The sequence below is a fragment of the Oncorhynchus mykiss genome, chromosome 7, assembly GCF_013265735.2.
Source record: "Oncorhynchus mykiss isolate Arlee chromosome 7, USDA_OmykA_1.1, whole genome shotgun sequence".
Taxonomy (NCBI): Eukaryota; Metazoa; Chordata; class Actinopteri; order Salmoniformes; family Salmonidae; genus Oncorhynchus; species Oncorhynchus mykiss.
In genome coordinates this window covers 74,244,413-74,264,805 of record NC_048571.1, presented here as the reverse complement: position 1 = coordinate 74,264,805, position 20,393 = coordinate 74,244,413, and the positions used below count along the sequence as shown (strand labels likewise).

At 42.2% G+C, this 20,393-nt stretch overlaps 1 protein-coding gene across 3 annotated transcripts in view; it reads left to right on the top strand.

Moving 5' to 3' along the window:
* LOC110528476 (plexin-A1) overlaps positions 1 to 20,393 on the top strand; it is a 388,596-nt gene that overhangs the window by 336,305 nt on the left and 31,898 nt on the right. For all 3 annotated transcript variants that reach the window (XM_021610568.2, XM_036984053.1, XM_036984054.1), the window contains exons 19-20: positions 10,349 to 10,492; positions 15,502 to 15,736. In XM_021610568.2, coding sequence (XP_021466243.2) covers positions 10,349 to 10,492; positions 15,502 to 15,736 — 379 coding nt within the window. The remainder of the gene's footprint in view (positions 1 to 10,348; positions 10,493 to 15,501; positions 15,737 to 20,393) is intronic.

Below are 20,393 nucleotides of genomic sequence, written 5' to 3'. Positions count from 1 at the left end.
TAAACATATCCAGGTGTTAGAATGGCCAAGTCAAAGTCCAGACCTGAATCCAATCGAGAATCTGTGGAAAGAACTGAAAACTGCACAAATGCTCTCCATCCAACCTCACTGAGCTCGAGCTGTTTTGCAAGGAGGAATGGGAAAAAATTTCAGTCTCTCGATGTGCAAAACTGATAGAGACATACCCCAAGCGACTTACAGCTGTAATCGCAGCAAAAGGTGGCGCTACAAAGTATTAACTTAAGGGGGCTGAATAATTTTGCACGCCCAATTTTTCAGTTTTTGATTTGTTAAAAAAGTTTGAAATATCCAATAAATGTCGTTCCACTTCATGATTGTGTCCCACTTGTTGTTGATTCTTCACAAAAAAATACAGTTTTATATCTTTATGTTTGAAGCCTGAAATGTGGCAAAAGGTCGCAAAGTTCAAGGGGGCCGAATACTTTCGCAAGGCACTGTATCTTAGGGAGGAGAAATGACACATTACGTATGTATGGCACCAGGTTCAATGTGACCATCTCACTGTAAACTTCAATCTCTCCAACAAACTCAACTTAGAAATGAGTGTTAAAACCTCACAGCAGCATCCAATGCAATATATTTCTGGAATGACACTGATAGAAATGTAAATTGCCTTTGTGTTCTCAAAACATTCATTCAGAAATGGTGACTCTGTTTATTTGTCCCCTACTACCCTTGGAGCTTTTGGCTTTCCAAAAGAACGGTTTGAGACTTGGCGACACCATAAAAGGCGTTAGCTGTGCCGTTCCGTGCCACTATAGGGTGAGAACCCTATGAAAAACTACTTTCTAAAAAATGTGAGGGAAAATTAATATTTATCCAAATCCACCAAAGATATGCCTCCTGCTCCTATTCCCTCATCAGATAACATCAGTGCGAGTTCACAGCCAAATGTTCACCTTTTACACCAGAGACGTTCTACACGCCTTTGATTCCCTGTCCCCTCTTCTTTTTTTAAATGTACTTCTTGTTTTACTTTTATTTAACCAGGTAGGCTAGATTAGAACAAGTTCTCATTTGCTACTGTGACCTGGCTAAGATAAAGCATAGCAATTAGACACAATACAACAACACAGAGTTACTCATGGAATAAACAAAATATACAGTCAATAATACAGTAGAACAAAGAAAACAAAAAAGTATATATTACAGTGAGTGCAAATGAGGTAAGATAAGGGAGTTAAGGCAATAAATAGGCCATGGTGGTGAAGTAATTACAATATAGCAATTAAACACTGGAATGGTAGATGTGCAGAAGATGAATGTGCAAGTAGAGATGCTGGGGTGTAAAGGAGCAGGATAAATAAATAAATACAGTATAGGGATGAGGTAGGTAGATAGATGGGCTGTTTACAGATGGGCTATGTACAGGTGCAGTGATCTGTGAGCAGCTCTGACAGCTGGTGCTTAAAGCTAGTGAGGGAGATATGAGTCTCCAGCTTCAGAGATTTTTGCAGTTCATTCCAGTCATTGGCAGAAGAGAACTGGAAGGAAAGACGGCCAAAGGAGGAATTGGCTTTGGGGGTGACCAGTGAGATATACCTGCTGGAGCGCGTGCTACGAGTGGGTGCCGCTATGGTGACCTTTGAGCTGAGATAAGGTGTGGCTTTACCTAGCAGAGACTTGTAGATAAGCTGTAGCCAGTGGGTTTGGCGACGAGTATGAAGCGAGGGCCAACCAACAAGAGCGTACAGGTCGCAATGGTGGGTAGTGTATCGGGCTTTGGTGACAAAACAGATGGCACTGTGATAGACTACATCCAGTTTGTTGAGTAAAGTGTTGGAGGCTATTTTATAGATGACATCACCGAAGTCTAGGATCGGAAGGATGGTCAGTTTTACGAGGGTATGTTTGTCAGCATGAGTGACGGATGCTTTGTTGCGATATAGGAACGCCAATTCTAGATTTAATTTTGGATTGGAGATGCTTAATGTGAGTCTGGAAGGAGAGTTTACAATCTAACCAGACACCTAGGTATTTGTAGTTGTCCACGTATTCTAAGTCAGAGCCGTCCAGAGTAGTGATGCTGGATGGGCGAGCAGGTGCGGGCAGTGATCGGTTGAAGAGCATGCATTTAGTTTTACTAGCGTTTAAGAGCAGTTGGAGGCCACAGAAGGAGAGTTGTATGGCATTGAAGCCAGAAGAGGTTAGTTAACGCAGTGTTTACACTGTTCCAAATTGTCCGAAAAATTATATTTTTAATATTATCTCTGCTTTTTCTTTATCTTCTTCTTATAGTTATTATTATGATCATCATTCTAATAATAAGTAATGTCATTATCATTAGTAGGCTTAGTATAGCAGCCTTGTATAACCCCCATCGAGCTGTAGGCCTAAGAGCCCATCCTGTGGAGTCTTAATACCATAACTTCCTGAGGCCTATATTTCAATACTTATATAGGCTACTGTATCAATCAATCATTTATTTGTTCATGTCATCACACAGCATACGAGACATTCATGATTTGAAATGCAATCAAGCATTTTAGTTTTTAAATAAAATAACAAAGTGACCCTTGAATAATTACCGTAAACAATAAATATACCGTTCCATTTCAGAAATGTTTTAGTCTTTACAAAAATGTTATTCATACGTGGAACATAAAGAAGGTAAGTGTTAAGGGAATAGGGGATGTTTTTCCTAAACAAAGAGGGATTTCGGTAATAGAACTTTTCAATCAGAAATGGCTGTAATTATGTTGCAGCTTCAGCAACACAGACAAAGCGATAAATGCTGTTGATGTTCTGTGGTGGTCGCTGCAGCAGGGTAAGAGAGAGAGAGACAACAGGTGTTAGTCACACAGTCACTCACTGTCATTTGTTTTTTAACACAGAGCTGCAAGTCTGAGTCCAGCCCGGCACAATCAAATCAATTGCGATCGAACTCCCTCTTGTCATTTGTGTGTCTTAATTATTTAATCAAACAGTGTGCTTAAATCATCAGACAAGCTCAGTGTATATGTTTGATTTGATTAAAACACATAGGATGTCTATATATGGAAAAATAAACATTTAAAAATATCGACCAATCGATTGGTCGAAAGAACAGACAATCTTGGTCGACAATTTTTTTTTTTTGTATGGTACTGGCCGAACTGTGATATTTCATGGATGTTTTACATTAATTGAAAAGGAAAAGGCACAACACTCGCTCCCCATTAACAATTATTTGTTTTATTTAAGCAATATTAAAACATGAACGTTACGGCCTTCATCAGAATAATTACACAAAGGGAATGGACAAATTCATATAGGGCACGGGGAAGACAAGCCCTATATCAGCTGGTAGTGCTAGTGACAGACGATGTGATCCACTATACAGGTTGGTCCTCAGGGTGCGGGGTACTGTGCTATGCAATGTTTTTGCAGGTTAGCGAAGTTCAGTGCCATCCTTGTGCCCATGGCGGTCCAGCTACACTGCAGGAAGGAGGCAAAGTCGTGAGCACCAACCTCACGAATTCAGCTGTGTCTTTGGGATAAGATGGCAAGCTTGACACAATGGGTTTTAGGTGATGGTCAACAGAGTGAGATGTTCTCAGTTATTCTCCCAATCCCTGAGATGATGGGTCTGCCTAGAAGGCTGTCCATGTTCTTGTGTAGCTTAGGCAACAGGGGTGTGCAGGGGTGTTGAACAAAACTTGTGTTTTTTCAGTCTATGATGTTGTGTGTGGATTTTTTATATATGAAATAAGCTTATTTTTTCTTAGTCTAGTCTATCAGAAACAATTTAAATACCAATTTCACAATGAACCCTACAACCCTTTGATTGCTGTGTCTTCCATTTCTCGGAGATGCCGGAAAACATGAAACGGGAATGTGGATAAATTAGATGTGCATCAGATTTTCCAAACATTTAATTCCTCTCCCTGCAATGCGTCGTGTGTAAGGGGAGGGGGACAGGGACGTGTATTTGGAGAGTTTATTTGCCCTAATTGGTTCCCCCTCAGCCAATGAGATGCAGCGCAAGTCCCCATCAATACAAACATTTATCTGAAATGCAGCCATACACATCAAAAACCCTCATTTTATATATATATCACACACACACACACACACACACACACACACACACACACACACACACAGTTAAAGTCGGAAGTTTAAATAAACTTAGGTTGGAGTCATTAAAACTTGTTTTTTCATCCACTCCACAAATTTCTTGCTAACAAACTATAGATTTGGCAAGTTGGTTAGGACATCTACTTTGTGCATGACACAAGTAATTTTTCCAACAATTGTTTAGAGGCAGATTATTTCACTTATAATTCACTGTATCAAAATTCCAGTGGGACAGAAGTGTACACACACTAAGTTGACTGTGCCTTTAAACAGCTTGGAAAATTCCAGAAAATTATTGATTGATTGAAGTATGTTGATACCTGTTGATGTATTTCAAGACCTACCTTCAAACTCAGTGCCTCTTTGCTTGACATCATGGGAAAATCAAAAGAAATTTGCCAAGACCTCAGAAAACAAATTGTAGACACCATGGGACCACGCAGCCATCATACCGCTCAGGAAGGAGATGCGTTCTGTCTCCTAGAGATGAACGTACTTTGGTGCGAAAAGTGCAAATGAATCCCAGAACAACAGCAAAGGGCATTGTGAAGATGCTGGGGGAAACAGGTACAAAATGATCTATGTCCACAGTAAAACAAGTCCTATATTGACATAACCTGAAAGGCCACTCAGCATGGCAGAAGCCACTGCTCCAAGACCAGCATAAAAAATCCAGACTACGGTTTGCAACTGCACATGGGGACAAAGGGACTTGGGGACTTTTTTGAAAAATGTCCTCTGGTCTGTAAACTTCTGACCCACTGGGAATGTGGGAAAGAAAAAAAAGCTGAAATAATAATTCTCTCTACTATTATTCTGACATTTCACATTCTTAAAATAAAGTGGTGATCCTAACTGACCTAAGACGGGAATTATTACTAGGATTAAATGTCAAGAATTGTGAAAAAACTGTGTTCAAATATATTTGGTTTAGGTTTATGTAAACTTCCAAATTAAACTGTATGTACAGTGCCTTGCAGAAGTATTCGGCCCCCTTGAACTTTGCGACCTTTTGCCACATTTCAGGCTTCAAACATAAAGATATAAAACTGTATTTTTTTTGTGAAGAATCAACAACAAGTGGGACACAATCATGAAGTGGAACGACATGTATTGGATATTTCAAACTTTTTTAACAAAACAAAAACTGAAAAATTGGGCGTGCAAAATTATTCAGCCCCTTTACTTTCAGTGCAGCAAACTCTCCAGAAGTTCAGTGAGGATCTCCGAATGATCCAAGGTTGACCTAAATGACTAATGATGATAAATACAATCCGCCTGTGTGTAATCAAGTCTCCGTATAAATGCACCTGCACTGTGATAGTCTCAGAGGTCCGTTAAAAGCGCAGAGAGCATCATGAAGAACAAGGAACACACCAGACAGGTCCGAGATACTGTTGTGAAGAAGTGTAAAGCCGGATTTGGATACAAAAAGATTTCCCAAGCTTTAAACATCCCAAGGAGCACTGTGCAAGCGATAATATTGAAATGGAAGGAGTATCAGACCACTGCAAATCTACCAAGACCTGGCCGTCCCTCTAAACTTTCAGCTCATACAAGGAGAAGACTGATCAGAGATGCAGCCAAGAGGCCCCTGATCACTCTGGATGAACTGCAGAGATCTACAGCTGAGGTGGGAGACTCTGTCTATAGGACAACAATCAGTCGTATATTGCACAAATCTGGCCTTTATGGAAGAGTGGCAAGAAGAAAGCCAATTCTTAAAGATATCCATAAAAAGTGTTGTTTAATGTTTGCCACAAGCCACCTGGGAGACACACCAAACATGTGGCAGAAGGTGCTCTGGTCAGATGAAACCAAAATTGAACTTTTTGGCAACAATGCAAAACGTTATGTTTGGCGTAAAAGCAACACAGCTGAACACACCATCCCCACTGTCAAACATGGTGGTGGCAGCATCATGGTTTGGGCCTGCTTTTCTTCAGCATGGACAGGGAAGATGGTTAAAATTGATGGGAAGATGGATGGAGCCAAATACAGTACCATTCTGGAAGAAAACCTGATGGAGTCTGCAAAAGACCTGAGACTGGGACAGAGATTTGTCTTCCAACAAGAAAATGATACAAAACATAAAGCAAAATCTACAATGGAATGGTTCAAAAATAAACATATCCAGGTGTTAGAATGGCCAAGTCAAAGTCCAGACCTGAATCCAATCGAGAATCTGTGGAAAGAACTGAAAACTGCTGTTCACAAATGCTCTCCATCCAACCTCACTGAGCTCGAGCTGTTTTGCAAGGAGGAATGGGAAAAAATGTCAGTCTCTCGATGTGCAAAACTGATAGAGACATACCCCAAGCGACTTACAGCTGTAATCGCAGCAAAAGGTGGCGCTACAAAGTATTAACTTAAGGGGGCTGAATACTTTTGCACGCCCAATTTTTCAGTTTTTGATTTGTTAAAAAAGTTTGAAATATCCAATAAATGTCATTCCACTTCATGATTGTGTCCCACTTGTTGTTGATTCTTCACAAAAAAAATACAGTTTTATATCTTTATGTTTGAAGCCTGAAATGTGGCAAAAGGTCGCAAAGTTCAAGGAGGCCGAATACTTTCGCAAGGCACTGTATATATATACAGTTTGAAGGTAGGGAATGAAATACATCCACAGGTACTCCTCCAATTGACTCAAATTATGTCAATTAGCCTATCAGAAGCTTCTAAAGCCATGACATAATTTTCTGGAATTTTCCAAGCTGTTTAAAGGCACAGTCATGTTAGTGTATGTAAACCTCTGACCCACTGGAATTGTGATACAGTGAATTATAAGTGAAATAATCTCTCTGTAAACAATTGTTGGAAAAAAATTTGTGTCATGCACAAAGTAGATGTCCTAACCGAATTAAAAAAGTTTGGACGAACCTTACCATTCTTTATTTTTACTATTTTTTTCATTGTAGAATAATAGTGAAGACATGAAAACTATGAAAAAACATATATGGAATCATGTAACCAATAAAGTGTTAAACAAATCAAAATATATTTGAGATTCTTCGAAGTAGTCTCCCTTTGTCTTGGTGACAGCTTTGCACACTCTTGGCATTCTCTCAACCAGCTTCACCTGGAATGATTTTCCAACAGTCTTGAAGGAGTTCCCACATATGCTGAGCACTTGTTGGCTGCTTTTCCTTCACTCTCTGGTCCAACTCATCCCAAACCATCTCAATTGGGTTGAGGTCTGGTGATTGTGGAGGCCAGCTCATCTGATGCAGCACTCCATCACTCTAATTCTTGGCCAAATAGCCCTTACACAGCCTGGAGGTGTGTTGGGTTATTTTCCGGTTGAAAAACAAATGATAGTCCCACTAAGCGCAAACCAGATGGGATGGCGTATTGCTGCAGAATGCTGTGGTAGCCATGCTTGTTAAGTGTGCCTTGAATTATAAATAAATCACAGACAGTGTCACTACTAAAGCACCATCCCACCTCCTCCTCCGTGCTTCACGGTGGGAACAACACATGCGGAGATCATCCGTTCACCTACTCTGCATCTCACAAAGACGCGGCGGTTGGAACCAATAATCTCAAATTTGGACTCATCAGACCAAAGGACAGATTTTCACCGGTCTAATGTTCATGTATCTTGGCTCATCAAGTCTCTTCTTATTATTGGTGTCCTTTAGTGGTGGTTTCTTTGCAGTAATCCAATCATGAATGCCTTATTCACTCAATCTCCTCTGAACAGTTGATGTTGGGATGTGTCTTTTACGTTAACTCTGTGAAGCATTTATTTGGGCTGCAATTTCTGAGGCTGGTAACTCTAATGAACTTATCCTCAGCAGCAGAGGTAACTCTGGGTCTTCCTTTCCTGTAGCAGTCCTCACGAGAGACAGTTTCATCATAGCTCTTGACGGTTTTTGAGACTGCACTTGATGAAACTTTCAACGTTTTTGAAATGTTCCCAATTGACTGACCTTCATGGCTTCAAGTAATGATGGACTGTCATTTCTCTTTGCTTATTTGAGCTGTTCTTGCCATAATATGGACTTGGTCTTTTACCAAATAGAGCTATCTTCTGTATACCACCCCTACCTTGTCACAGCACAACTGATTTGCTCAAATGCATTAAGAAGGAAATAAATTCCACAAATTAACTTTTAACAAGGCACACCTGTTAATTGAAATGCATTCCAGGTGACTACCCCATGAAGCTGGTCGAGAGAATGCCAAGAGTGTGCAAAGCTGTCATCAAGGCAAATGGTGGCTACTTTGAAGAATCTCAAATATAAATATATTTAGATTTTTTTGTAACACTTTTTTGGTTACTACATGAATCCATATGTGTTTTTTCATAGTTTTGATGTCTTCACTATTATTCTACAATGTAGAAAATAGTGCAAATAAAGAAAAACCCTTCAATGAGGAGGTGTGTCCAAACTTTTGACTGGTACTGTATATTGTTTAATAACACAAGATGGATATTGGTCTCCAGTAGGCTACAACATACAAGTGTCAAGTGTATCCTAAGGGCAAGAATGAACTGTCAAAGTGGAGTTAAGTAGTTGCCTGGGGTGGTCCAGTGGTTTGTCCTGCTGAGAAACTTTTCTCTGGACCACACAGGCACAAAGGTAACCATTTATTCTGCTTTCAACAAATAATAAAACAATTGATATAAGAACAATTATTTTCTCTAACGAAAAATGCATCTACCCCCGACAAATATGTCAATTTATTAGAATCTATAAAATAATTAATGAGACACGCTATAGCCTGCATGTAGCTTTCATAAGGTACAATGTAGGTATGTTACTGCATTGTATACAAACACTGTTTCATACAAATTAATAAAAAATGAAAAGCTGAAATGTCTAGAGTCCATAAGTATTCAACCCCTTTGTTATGGCAAGACTAAATAAGTTTAGGAGTAAATATTTGCATAACAAGTCAGATAATAAGTTGCATGGACTCTGTGTGCAATAAAAGTGTCCAACATGATTTTTGAATGACTATCTCATCTCAGTACCTCACACATACAACTTTTTGTAAGGTCCCTCAATGAGCAGTACATTTCAAACACAGATTCAACCACAAAGACCAGGGAGGTTTTCCAATGCCTCTCGAAGAGGGGCTCTTATTGGTAGATAGGTAAAATAAAATAAAAAATAAAGATAAAGAAGATATTGAATAACGCTTTCAGCATGGTGAAGTTATTAATTACACTTTGGATGGTGTATCAATAAACCTTGTCACTACAAATGTACTTCCTAACTCAGTTGCCGGAGAGGAAGGACACTGCTCAGGGATTTCACCATGATGCCAATGGTGACTTAAAAACAGTTAGAGTTTAATGTCTGTGATAGGAGAAAACTGAGGATGGAACAACATTGTAGTTACTCCACAATACTAACCTGATTGACAGACTGAAAAGAAGGAAGCCTGTACAGAATCCAAATATTCCAAAACATGCATCCTGTTAGAAACAAGGCATCTAAAGTAATACTGCAAAAAAATGCAATGCAGCAAATCCAATGCAACACATTACTGAGTAGCACTCTCCATATTTTCAAGCACAGTGGTGGCTGTATCATGTAATGGGTGTGCTTGTATTTGTTAAGGACTGGAGTTTTTCAGGATAAAAAATGAACGGTTAAAGCAAAGTACAGCAAAATCCTAGAGGAAAACATGGGTCCATTTGCTTTCCACCAGGCACTGGAAGATGAATTCAACTTTCAACAGGACAATAACCTAAAACAAAAGGACAAATCTACACTGGAGTTGCTTATCAAGAAGAAAGTCAATGTTCTTGATTAGCAGTGTTACAGTTTTGACTTAAATCTTCTTAAAAATATTTGCCAAGACCTGAAAATTGTTGTCGAGCAATGATCAACAATCAATTTGACAGAGCTTGAAGAATATTGAAAATAATAATGGACAAATATTGCACAATCCAGGTGTGGAAAGCTCTTAGAGACTTACCCAGAAAGACACACAGCTGTAATCGCTGCCAAAGGTGCTTCTACAAAGTATTTGTTCAGGGATGTGAATAGTTATGTAAATGAGATATTTCTGTATGATCATTTTCAATAAATTAGCAAACATTTCTAAAAATATGTTTTCGCTTTGTCATTATAGGGTGATTGTGTGTAGATCGGTGAGAAAATAAAATCTATTTCATCAATTTTGAATTCAGGCTATACCTGGTGAGAGGGTGTGTGTGCTTGCGTGTACACAGAGTGTGTGTGTGTGCGTGTGCGTGTGTATTCACCTATGCATTCTCTTCAGTTGTGTGTCTGTCTCTATCTCTCAGGGTAAGAACCTGATCCCGGCAGCCCCTGGTAACTCTCGTCTTAACTACACGGTGCTGATCGGTGAGAAGCCCTGTGTCCTCACCCTGTCAGAGAGCCAGCTGCTCTGTGAGTGGCCCAACCTCACCGGAGAACACAAAGTTACCGTAAGTAGTCTACTGTATCCACTCTCTCTTTGACATTGTTGGGTTGGGTAATGTCAGGTTGTTTAATGTCTGGTTGGATAATGTTGGGTTGGATAACATTGGGATGGACAATGTTGCGTTAGGTTTGGTAATGTTGGGCTTGGTAATGTTGGATTTGGCTTGGTAATGTTGGGTTTGGCTTGGTAATGCTGGCTTGGGTTTGGTAATGTTGAGTTGGGTAATGTTTTGTTGGTTGGGTAATGTTGGGGGTGGGTAATGGTGGATTGGGTAATATTGTGTTGGGTAATGTTGGGTAATGTTGGGTTGTCTTATGTGGCATTGTATAACACCGTATCGTATCATATTCTTTTCACATTTAGCATTTCATCTCACTACATCTCTCCTCACCTAACCTCTGATTTTTGCTCATCTTGCGTTCTCTGTTTACCTCCTCCCTCATCTATACTTTTTCAATATAACAGTCTCCTCTTTCCTTATGTCATATACCCCTCTTTATGTTCTCTATTCTTTCCTCTGTTCCTCTTGCCACTTCTTGTCTATCCTCCTCTCTATTCATCCCTTTAATACTAGAACCGCTGGGCCTCGAGGCAACCCCCATCAAACTAATGAGCAGTCTAACAGTGTAATTAATACATTTCATAAATGCTATCGCAAAAATAATCATTTGGTGTTGTTTATGAAGATCTTAGATAACATTAGCATATGTTAATTTTCATTAGTTTATGTTACTGTAGGCTAAATGTAAAAACAAACATTCTAATGTTCAATCATTTTTATTTGTGGAGTGCCTTTGTTACAACTATGAAACAAAAAGCATATGTGTTGAAACACGGTAACAAATAATTTTTATAACATCACAGTAAAAAAAAATACCCAAACCACCAAGACGCGTGGTCAGCAAGACGCGTGGTCAGCAAGACGCGTGGTCACACGGTCAAATGATAAAAACTTCAGTAGCCTAAACATCATTATGAGCTCCAAAATGTAATTTTATTGGATAAATAGTGAAAATCAGCACAAAAGCAATAATGGCATTATAATGAATATAACCGTCAAAAATGACCGCAGTTAAAAATAGTAAATTATTTATACGTCGGATACCATGGCGAATTTGTCTGTTTCCAGGCTTCGTGTTCTCGTTTCTTTGTCATCATAATGGAGGTAACACATGATCTCTCTGAAGCGATCCCGTAAAATGGTTTCTCTTAAGAAAGGTATCCCATACATGACCAGAAATGTTCCATATACACACTCTTTCCACCAAATGCTCCACTGACATTAAGTATTGAAGTTAACACTTCCAGCTTATCAACAGACAAATTCCAGGCAGTGCCTCCTTGCTCCCTATGCCCAACAGTACAGTGCCTTATGTGCTGTAGCATGTCCATTTCACATAAACAACCAAAGTTGGTAAGTGCATTGCTGATGTTGTTTTTTGCTTGAGATGTAGGGCCTGCTCTCTCAGTGATGATATTTTGTGCTTATAATTGTCACGTAGAATTGTCACCTGCTTTTTCTATCCAAACGGTGTCCTCCCTTCCTCTCTCCTGTCTCACCATTTCATTTGGTGGTGGCGTGGGCACTTGCTCAGTGCACACCGTTGTGGCTTTTTTTTATTTTACCCCCTTTTCTCGCCCCAATTTCGTAGTATCCTATTGTTTTAGTAGCTACTATCTTGTCTCATCGCTACAACTCCCGTACGGGCTCGGGAGAGATGAAGGTTGAAAGTCATGCGTCCTCCGATACACAACCCAACCAAGCCGCACTGCTTCTTAACACAGCGCGCATCCAACCTGGAAACCAGCCGCACCAATGTGTCGGAGGAAACACCGTGCCCCTAGTGACCTGGTCAGCGTGCACTGCGCCCGGCCTGCCACAGGAGGCGCTAGTGCGCGATGAGACAAGGATATCCCTACCGGCCAAACCCTCCCTAACCCAGACGACGCTAGGCCAATTGTGCGTCGCCCCATGGACCTCCCGGTCCCGGCCGGCTGCGACAGAGCCTGGGCTCGAACCCAGAGTCTCTGGTGGCACAGCCTTAGACCACTGTGCCACCCGGGAGGCCTCGTTGTGGCTTTTTGTACTTAGGCTTCAGAGGTGGAGGTTCAGGCTAAGGCTGAGGCCCAGAATAATAATCATCAGAGATGTCATGGTTCACTTCTTCCCCACCATCTGAGTCATTTTCATTCAGATCGTGTAGCAGCACAAACGCAGCATGTGCATCCATTCTTCTTGCCATTGTAAATGACTCACTCCCCCACCGTGTACTGCAAGTAGACCAGAGTAGACTGATAAAGCTGCTTGGATTTGGTGGACTGATATATACCATTTTGAGATCCAAATTAGAATAGATCAATACAATCGAATGGCCTGCCTTGTTCTTCATTCACAATTGGTGACTATATAATGATGCATTATCCTTTCCCCTCGCTCATCAACTCACCCATTCTCCCCCTTTCTAACCATCGTACTTTACTTCATTTAATCTGTTGTTGAATGTGTGAAATTAGTTTCTGTATAGTTTAGGTTGAGTTTTGAGGCAATTATCTGGGTGATTATCAACTGGGCAGGCCCTACTTTCGTGAAAAGGAGAGGAGCAGGCCCTACTTTCGTGAAAAGGAGAGAAGCAGGCCCCACTTTCGTGAAAAGGAGAGGAGCAGGCCCCACTTTCGTGAAAAGGAGAGGAGCAGGCCCCACTTTCGTGAAAAGGAGAGGAGCAGGCCCCACTTTCGTGAAAAGGAGAGGAGCAGGCCCCACTTTCGTGAAAAGGAGAGGAGCAGGCCCCACTTTCGTGAAAAGGAGAGGAGCAGGCCCCACTTTCGTGAAAAGGAGAGGAGCAGGCCCCACTTTCGTGAAAAGGAGAGGAGCAGGCCCCACTTGCGTGAAAAGGAGAGTAGTATGCCCTACTTTCGTGAAAAGGAGAGGAGCAGGCCCTACTTTTGTGAAAAGGAGAGGAGCAGGCCCCACTGTTGTGAAAAGGAGAGGAGCAGGTCCTACTTTCGTGAAAAGGAGAGGAGCATGCCCTACTTTCGTGAAAAGGAGAGGAGCAGGCCCTACTTTCGTGAAAAGGAGAGGAGCAGGCCCTACTTTCGTGAAAAGGAGAGGAGCAGGCCCTACTTTCGTTGAAAGGAGAGGAGCAGGCCCTACTTTCGTGAAAAGGAGAGGAGCAGGCCCTACTTTTGTGAAAAGGAGAGGAGCAGGCCCTACATTTGTGAAAAGGAGAGGAGCAGGCCCTACTTTCGTGAAAAGGAGAGGAGCAGGCCCTACTTTCGTGAAAAGGAGAGGAGCAGGCCCTACTTTCGCAAAAAGGAGAGGAGCAGGCCCTACTTTCGCAAAAAGGAGAGGAGCAGGCCCTACTTTCGCGAAAAGGAGAGGAGCAGGCCCTACTTTCGTGAAAAGGAGAGGAGCAGGCCCTACTTTCGTGAAAAGGAGAGGAGCAGGCCCTACTTTCGTGAAAAGGAGAGGAGCAGGCCCTACTTTCGTGAAAAAGAGAGGAGCAGGCCCTACTTTCGTGAAAAGGAGAGGAGCAGGCCCTACTTTCGTGAAAAGGAGAGGAGCAGGCCCTACTTTCGTGAAAAGGAGAGGAGCAGGCCCTACTTTCGTGAAAAGGAGAGGAGCAGGCCCTACTTTCGTGAAAAGGAGAGGAGCAGGCGCTACTTTCGTGAAAAGGAGAGGAGCAGGCGCTACTTTCGTGAAAAGGAGAGGAGCAGGCCCTACTTTTGTGAAAAGGAGAGGAGCAGGCCCTACTTTTGTGAAAAGGAGAGGAGCAGGCCCTACTTTTGTGAAAAGGAGAGGAGCAGGCCCTACTTTTGTGAAAAGGAGAGGAGCAGGCCCTACTTTTGTGAAAAGGAGAGGAGCAGGCCCTACTTTCGTGAAAAGGAGAGGAGCAGGCCCTACTTTCGTGAAAAGGAGAGGAGCAGGCCCTACTTTCGTGAAAAGGAGGGGCAATGGGGAGAACCGTTGTAACTTCAGTTTTGTTTGTGATATTAAAATTCTAACAATGGCAGTGTGTTATTTATATTTATATATATATATATATATATATATATATATATAGACTTATTTTGGAAGTGTAGGCCAAGTCGAGGACAAATTTAGGAGGGGATTATAATTAATATACATTTTTGTTGTGGTTAATATATTTTTTGTAAGGGAAAATCAAGTCTGAAATTTCAAAGTGGAAATTACAAACTTCGGAAGCCTTTTTAAACCATAAACAAGTTTTACATTTCTTGCATTGCTGGAAAGTTCTCCTGCAACAAGGTTATCAAATTAAGATCCTACATCTGTATACAGATCCACATACACACGTTGAAGCTTCTGCTACCATAGTCTCAGCTGTGTTTGTGTCCTAGACAACCTATCAAATTCAATTCTTCATTTGGCTTCTATTCTGCAGGGATTTGCACATATTCAATGCAGCTGAGAAATGGCTTGTGGACTAAGAGGTCTATATCTATATTTTACAGTCCTTTGGGTTACATGTTGTCTTTGATAGATATAGACCAGTTAAATAAAACACCTATAGCAGTATATTTTTGATTTGACCGGGTTACTTAGGGTGCATCTCAATAGTCTGTGGCTTCCTCTCCTCTTCTCCTTCCCTTCATCTGCACTGATCACTACAGTGTTGTCTCAAGGAAAGGAATTGGGGCTGCATCTCAATAATCTAGTTTTTGAATGCACTGTTAGGAATAGAGTTGAAGCTACGGCTAGGGGAAGTAATATGGTGTGAAGGTAAGAATATATGTTTGAGTCCGGGTGTTGTGACAAGGAAAGGAACATGCACACAAATACACGCGCGTACGCACACACACACTCGTGTGTAGGCTGTGATATAATTGTGTGTGTGTAAATTATATCACTATCTGTTTTGGGGTGAACTGGTCCCTCCTGTCTATTGTCCACCTGTCTGTTGTCCACCCAATCCAGCAATCCAAATATGTGTTGTTCCACAATATTAATTGTCCCACAAAGAATCTAAACCAGTGTGTGCTTCTCCCTCCCAGGTACGTGTGGGGGGATTTGAGTACTCCCCCGGTACCCTCCAGATGTACTCTGACAGCCTGCTCAGCCTGCCTGCCATCATCGGCATTGGAGGGGGCGGTGGCCTGCTGCTATTGGTCATCATCGCCGTGCTCATCGCTTACAAGAGGAAGTCACGGGATGCCGACCGCACGCTGAAACGCCTGCAGTTACAGATGGACAACCTGGAGTCTCGAGTGGCGCTGGAGTGCAAGGAGGGTAAGCCAAAGCAGCTGTCTATCAACTTTATTCAATTCAATAAAACTTTATTGATCTGCACAGGACAAGCAGGCTCCATGCGCACACACACAGACACACATACAGTGTCCCTCCCGCTGGGTTCAGCTTGCTCTTGGTACCCGTCCAGAGGACACTTTGATCGGGGCTCCGCTGCCCGCCACCAGATGTTGAGAGGTCTGCTTGGATAGCTTTTCTGTTTCAGAAAGAGAAAGAGGGATTAGGGAGGAAGGGAACTGGGGAGAGAGAGAGGAAGTGGTGTCTGCATGCTCTCACATTAACATTTGTTAATTTGGCAGAGACTTCTGATCCGGTCGGAGGCCAGTGATACTGTCAGTGTGTTTGTCTGTTTGGAAAAGGAGTAGATGGAGAGAAAGTAAATCGTAGATACAGAAAGAAAGAGACTAGATTGATATCATGGTTCCATAAGGACAGATAAAGAGAATGGCAGCACCAGAGTAGAGGGTGAGGTTTGGGGGTTTCGTAAGTACAGTAAAAGAGAAAGAGATGGAAAAGACTGAGAGAATGAGAGGGAGTATAAGTTTGAGGGATCCATAAGGGAAGTCATACTGCAGCATCTGTCCTGCATTTCAAAGAACCTAGATGTTGGAGAGATGGTTAGAGCCACAGAGAAGGAGAGATGGATAGAGAGAAGAGGGTAGGTGAGAGGGTGATACAGGTACAGAGGGCAGAGATGGATAGAGAGAAGAGGTTAGGTGAGAGGGTGATACAGGTACAGAGGGCAGAGATCAATAGAGAGAAGAGGGTAGGTGAGAGGGTGATACAGGTACAGAGGGCAGAGATGGATAGAGAGAAGAGGGTAGGTGAGAGGGTGATACAGGTACAGAGGGCAGAGATGGATAGAGAGAAGAGGGTAGGTGAGAGGGTGATACAGGTACAGAGGGCAGAGATGGATAGAGAAGGGCATAGGGAGAAGGGCATAGGGAGAGATGGATAAAGGGACAGAGTGAGGGGGAGATGGATAGAGGGCGAGAGGGGGGTCACAGAGAGATGGATAGAGTGAGAAGTGGGTCACAGAGAGACGGATAGAGTGAGAGGGGGTCACAGAGAGATGGATAGAGTGAGAGGGAGGTCACAGAGAGATGAATAGAGGGAGGTCACAGAGAGACTGATAGAGTGAGAGGCGCGTCACAGAGATGGATAGTGTAACCTCTGATGCTGTTCCTTGCAGAGAGAAAAAGAGAGGGAGGACTGGAGAGAGAGGGATGAAGGTGACACAAGCCATCTGTTTGGCAAGGTGTTTATTTCATTATTTGTTTGTGGGGTTTCTTTAGTCAAGATTAGGCCACAAGAGACATATCTGCATAATACAGAAAGATTCCCAACAATCCTTTAGATGCCACTGAAAGGAATGGAGGGGACATAGAATGGGTCACATGACACATGCATGTGGAGGGTGGAACATGTGTATCAACAGCAGGACACTGATATATCATGTGGGCACTGTGCTGTGTGGAGAGCTCCTGGTTAGTGTGAGTGTGGCTGCAATCACATCTGTTAGTGTGTATATACAGTGGGGCAAAAAAGTATTTAGTCAGCCACCAATTGTGCAAGTTCTCCCACTTAAAAAGATGAGAGGCCTGTAATTTTCATCATAGGTACACTTCAACAATGACAGACAAAATGAGAAAAAAATCCAGAAAATCACATTCTAGGATTTTTTATGAATTTATTTGCAAATTATGGTGGAAAATAAGTATTTGGTCACCTACAAACAAGCAAGATTTCTGGCTCTCACAGACCTGTAACTTCTTCTTTAAAAGGCTCCTCTGTCCTCCACTCGTTACCTGTATTAATGGTACCTGTTTGAACTTGTTATCAGTATAAAGGCACCTGTCCACAACCTCAAACAGTCACACTCCAAGCTCCACTATGGCCAAGACCAAAGAGCTGTCAAAGGACACCAGAAACAAAATTGTAGACCTGCACCAGGCTGGGAAGACTGAATCTGCAATAGGTAAGCAGCTTGGTTTGCAGAAATCAACTGTGGGAGCAATTATTAGGAAATGGAAGACATACAAGACCACTGATAATCTCCCTCGATCTGGGGCTCCACGCAAGATCTCACCCCGTGGGGTCAAAATGATCACAAGAACGGTGAGCAAAAATCCCAGAATCACACGGGGGGACCTAGTGAATGACCTGCAGAGAGCTGGGACCAAAGTAACAAAGCCTGCCATCAGTAACACACTATGCCGCCAGGGACTCAAATCCTGCAGTGCCAGACGTGACCCCCTGCTTAAGCCAGTACATGTCCAGGCACGTCTGAAGTTTGCTAGAGAGCATTTGGATGATCCAGAAGAAGATTGGGAGAATGTCATATGGTCAGATGAAACCAAAATATAACTTTTTGGTAAAAACTCAACTCGTCGTGTTTGGAGGACAAAGAATGCTGAGTTGCATCCAAAGAACACCATACCTACTGTGAAGCATGAGGGTGGAAACATCATGCTTTGGGGCTATTTTTCTGCAAAGGGACCAGGACGACTGATCCGTGTAAAGGAAAGAATGAATGGGGCCATGTATCGTGAGATTTAGAGTGAAAACCTTCCATCAGCAAGGGCATTGAAGATGAAACGTGGCTGGGTCTTTCAGCATGACAATGATCCCAAACACACTGCCCGGGCAACGAAGGTGTGGCTTCGTAAGAAGCATTTCAAGGTCCTGGATTGCCCTAGCCAGTCTCCAGATCTCAACCCCATAGAAAATCTTTGGAGGGAGTTGAAAGTCTGTGTTCACCCAGCAACAGCCCCAAAACATCACTGTTCTAGAGGAGATCTGCATGGAGGAATGGGCCAAAATACCAGCAACAGTGTGAAAACCTTGTGAAGACTTACAGAAAAGGTTGGACCTCTGTCATTGCCAAGAAAGGGTATATAACAAAGTATTGAGATAAACTTCTGTTATTGACCAAATACTTATTTTCCACCATAATTTGCAAATAAATTCATTAAAAATTCTACAATGTGATTTTCTGGATTTTTTTCTCATTTTGTCTGTCATTGTTGAAGTGTACCTATGATGAAAATTACAGGCCTCTCTCATCTTTTTAAGTGGGAGAACTTGCACAATTGGTGGCAGACTAAATACGTTTTTGCCCCACTGTACTTTGACTATGTGTATGTTACTTTTCATTCTGTTATTGAATCAAATCAAATTGTATTAGGCACCGAATACAGCAGGTGTAAACCTTACAGTGAAATACTTACTTAATTAACAGCCCCTAACCAACAATTTCAGTTAAAAAGCAAATATGGAGAAATAAAGTAACAAGTAATTAAAGAGCAGCAATAACATAACAATGGTGAGACTATATACAGGGGGTTACCAATACAGAGTCACTGTGCGAGGGCACCGGTAAGTTGAGGTATTATGTACAGTCGTGGCCAAAAGTTTTGAGAATGACACTAATATACATTTTCACAGTCTGCTGCCTCAGTTTGAATGATGGCAATTTGCAGATACTCCAGAATGTTATGAAGGGTGATCAGATGAATTGCAATTAATTGCAAAGTCCCTCTTTGCCATGCAAATGAACTGAATCCCATAAAAACATTTCCACTGCATTTCAGCCCTGCCACAAAAGGACCAGGTGACATCATGTCAGTGATTCTCTCATTAACACAGGTGTGAGTGTTGATGAGGACAAGGCTGGAGATCACACTGTAAAACTGATTTAGTTTGAATAACAGACTGGAAGCTTCAAAAAGGAGGGTGGTGCTTGGAGTCATTGTTCTTCCTCTGTCAACCATGGTTACCTGAGAGGAAACACGTGCCGTCATCATTGCTTTGCACAAAAAGGGCTTCACAGGCAAGGATATTGCTGCCAGTAAGATTACACCTAAGTCAACCATTTATCGGATCATCAAGAAGGAGAGCGGTTCAATTGTTGTGAAGAAGGCTTCAGGGTGCCCAAGAAAGTCCAGCAAGCGCCAGGACCGTCTCCAAAAGCTGATTCAGCTGCGGTATATGGCCACCACCAGTACAAAGCTTGCTCAGGAATGGCAGCAGGCAGGTGTGAGTGAAACTGCACGCACAGTGAGGCGAAGACTTTGAGGATGGCCTGGTGTCAAGAAGGGCAGCAAAGAAGCCACTTCTCTACAGGAAAAACATCAGGGACAGACTGATATTCTGCAAAAGGTACAGAGATTGGACTGCTGAGGACTGGGATAAAGTCATTTTCTCTGATGAATCCCCTTTCCGATTGTTTGGGGCATCCGGAAAAAAGCTTGTCCGGAGAAGACAAGGTGAGCGCTACCATCAGTCCTGTGTCATGCCAACAGTAAAGCATCCTGAGATCATTCATGTGTGGGGTTGCTTCTCAGCCAAGGGAGAGGGCTCACTCACAATTTTTCCTAAGAACACAGTCATGAATAAAGAATGGTACCAACACATCCTCCGAGAGCAACAACTCCCAACCATCCAGGAACAGTTTGTTGATGAACAATGCCTTTTCCAGCATGATGGAGCACCTTGTCATAAGACAAAAGTGATAACTAAGTGGCTCGGAACAAAACATCAATATTTTGGGTCCATGGCCAGGAAACTCCCCAGACCATAATCCCATTGAGAACTTGTGGTCAATCCACAAGAGATGGGTGAACAAACAAAAACCCAC